Genomic DNA, 2,969 nt, shown 5'->3' on the forward strand with positions numbered 1-2,969 from the left:
CTAATAGGCTCGGCCCCTGGGGCTCAAGTGGCTAAGGCACCAGCCATGTACACCCAAAGTGGTGGGTTCGATTCCAGGTGGGGCCCACCAAACAACAATGACAGCTGCAACCAAAAAATAGCCGGGCGTTGTGACGGGCGCCTGTGGTCCCAGCTACTTGGGAGGCTGAGGTAAGAGACTCACTTGAGCCCAGGAGTTGGAGGTTGCTGTGAGCTGTGATGTCAAGGCACTCTACCCAGGGGGACAGCTTGAGGTTCCATCTCAAAAAAAAAAAAAAAAAAAAAGTCCTAATAGTCCTAATAATACAACCTTGTACAACTTTTGAGTCAGTCTGCAAAAAGGTAAAGTGGGTTGAAATAAAAGAGCATAGGTAAAAGCTGCCTGAACAGCCTCGCAACAGAAAGTGTTTAAATAAATACAAAATAGCCCTCACAACACTTGTGTCTTTTAGATTGCTTAACAGCCACCAAGAGAACAATATATGTCTATTAGCAGAACACAACTCTTTTTCTTGGAAGATATGCCTGCCTCTGTTTTATACAAGGTAAGAATCCTTTTGTTCCACCACATGGGTAGGATCACAGGCAAATGCTTAACCAGAGATTCTTCCACACAATGGAAAAACTTTACATAGACAATCAACAGCATCTGCAAGTAAATATTAATAAAAATTTTTATTAATAAAAATCCAAATGAGTACTCTCTCCCCTTTCCACCTCCAAATGAAAGTATGGAACATATTATCCTTTTATACCTTTAAAGCACAGTGACCTCATCCAGTTAATCAAGTCTATAGGGCTCTCTCTCGCCTCCTTCTGCCTTCCTTCTCAGCTCTTTTCTCTCTCTCCCCCCTTGCTCTTCTCTACTCTCTCTTCTTCCCCACTCTCTCCTTATCTTTCTCTCCTCCTCGCTGCTCTGCAGCCTCCCACCCCCAACCAAAAAAAAAAAAAAAAAGTCTATAGGAGTGGTTTCTAATAGTATGCCATAAGCTTGAGAAGAAACATCATTAGACAATGTACGAGAAATGGTGAAAAGGAAGGAGGGGGGGGAGGGAGGTAGGGAGGGAGGGGAGGGGAGGGGAGGGGAGGGGAGAAGCGAGGGAGGGAGGGAAACAAAGAAAAAAGCAAAGCAAACTTTATAAATATATACAGGATGGGTAAAGTACATGTGCAATTTAAGATAGTTTAACACAGTAAATTGCACAAAAACTTTTAAGTTTCGGCTTTCAAAATTATATATTTATACCAATCATGGTGAGAACTGCTCAAAACGGTAACTCTAAGCTCACCATAGCATAAAAAAGTTCATGATCTGACTCTCAGCTTCATCTCACTAATCTCTACTATTGTCACAGCACTTAGAATATGCTACTATAATTGCTATAGTGTCTGGCTCCCATCAGACCGTCATTCACTTGACAAATACACAATGACCATTTATAATATGCAAGACAGCTAATAAATTCTTAGGAATCAACAAGGTATATACAATATAATATACCCTTTAAAATACATACACTATGTTCGTTCTTCTACTTTATGTAATGCATTTTTGTAATGATATGATTTTCAGAGGTCAAAAACACTTATTGTTTCAGAATTTAGGGGGCTGAACCAACACAGGAGAAAGATTATATACCAAAACCTTCAAACACAAAGATTTTAAAGGGCTTGATACACTTTCAAAAGGAATCCTAATTAGATAGGTCTGTCCTCTTTTTCTGGCTCTAATCATTATTCTTTTCTTGCTTCCTTTCAAATTTAATCCAGAAATAGTCCATATAACATTCACTTCCTTGGTTGTAGTCATTCATTGAAAAGACCCAAAAAACATCTTAATCACGAAACTGAATCCAGCAGGACCCTCAAGCTTTGCTGTACACCCTAGTACAGCATCACAGAAGCCAGTCCACACTCACTTGGAATAGTTTTCTCCAGCCTCGTCTTTCTTCCCATCTGTCTCACCCTCTGTTTTTGTGCCTTTATTTGTTTCATCCAACCAATCTGAGACATGTTTAAGGGCACATTCAACAGTAGACACCATATTCTGAACAGCTTCAAGTTCCTCTGGAGATGGATAGATTGTTGAATGTTTCACCATAACATGGCGATCATCATTGGCAAAAGATCGAATAGATCTCTGTCAGAAAGAAAAAGAGAACAATTACTTCAACAAAAGAAACATCACCTGGGGTGGCACCTGTGGTTTAGTGAGTAGGGCGCTGGCCCCATGTTCCAAGAGTGGTGGGTTCAAACCCTAGCCTGGCCAAACTGCAACAAAAAAATAGTCGGGTGTTTTGGTGGGCACCTCTAGGCCCAGCTACTTGGGAGGCTGAGGCAAGGGACTTGCCTAAACCCAGAAGTTGGAGGTTGCTGTGAGTCGTGTGACGCCACGGCACTCTACTGTGGGTGATAAAGTGAAAATCTGTCTCTACAAAAAAAAAAAAAAAAAAAAGAAAGAAACATCACCTGAAAAGGATGACATAGAAATATATTTTAAGTCAACTCACAGCACTAATTGTCAAACTATTGTGAAGACAATTAAGACAAAAAAAAATTATTCAGGAATAGGAAATAAAATCCCATTCTATTGATATCCACACCAGAAAATTAAGACTTTCATTAATGTTCAGGTAAGGTTCACCTAGGTCACACTTGGCATTGTGTAATATATATCTCATAGCTGAACCTATGCATTCTGAATACCATTTCAAGAAAGGTCATTCACGTCACACAACATCTGGCAAGAAACTTCCTATCTTCAAGAGAGTCTCTAGAAATGCATCAAAGTGACTCATGACACCCAGCCACTCCTTCCAAACTGCTACAGACTTTTGCACCTTAAAAAAGGTGATACTGACTCGGTGCCTGTGGCTCAAGTGACTAAGGCGCCAGCCACATACACCTAAGGTGGCAGGTTCATATCCAGCCCGGGTCCGCCAAAGAACAATGATGGCTGCAACCAAAAAA

At 40.7% G+C, this 2,969-nt stretch overlaps 1 protein-coding gene across 3 annotated transcripts in view; it reads right to left on the reverse strand.

Moving 5' to 3' along the window:
- Positions 1 to 2,969, reverse strand: part of STRBP (spermatid perinuclear RNA binding protein) — a 138,938-nt gene that overhangs the window by 53,930 nt on the left and 82,039 nt on the right. For all 3 annotated transcript variants that reach the window (XM_012802414.2, XM_003785288.3, XM_023510587.1), the window contains exon 3: positions 1,919 to 2,139. In XM_012802414.2, the coding sequence (XP_012657868.1) occupies positions 1,919 to 2,139 (221 nt within the window). The remainder of the gene's footprint in view (positions 1 to 1,918; positions 2,140 to 2,969) is intronic.

Source organism: Otolemur garnettii, unplaced genomic scaffold (assembly GCF_000181295.1).
Source record: "Otolemur garnettii isolate 467f Iridium unplaced genomic scaffold, OtoGar3 scaffold00014, whole genome shotgun sequence".
NCBI lineage: Eukaryota > Metazoa > Chordata > Mammalia > Primates > Galagidae > Otolemur > Otolemur garnettii.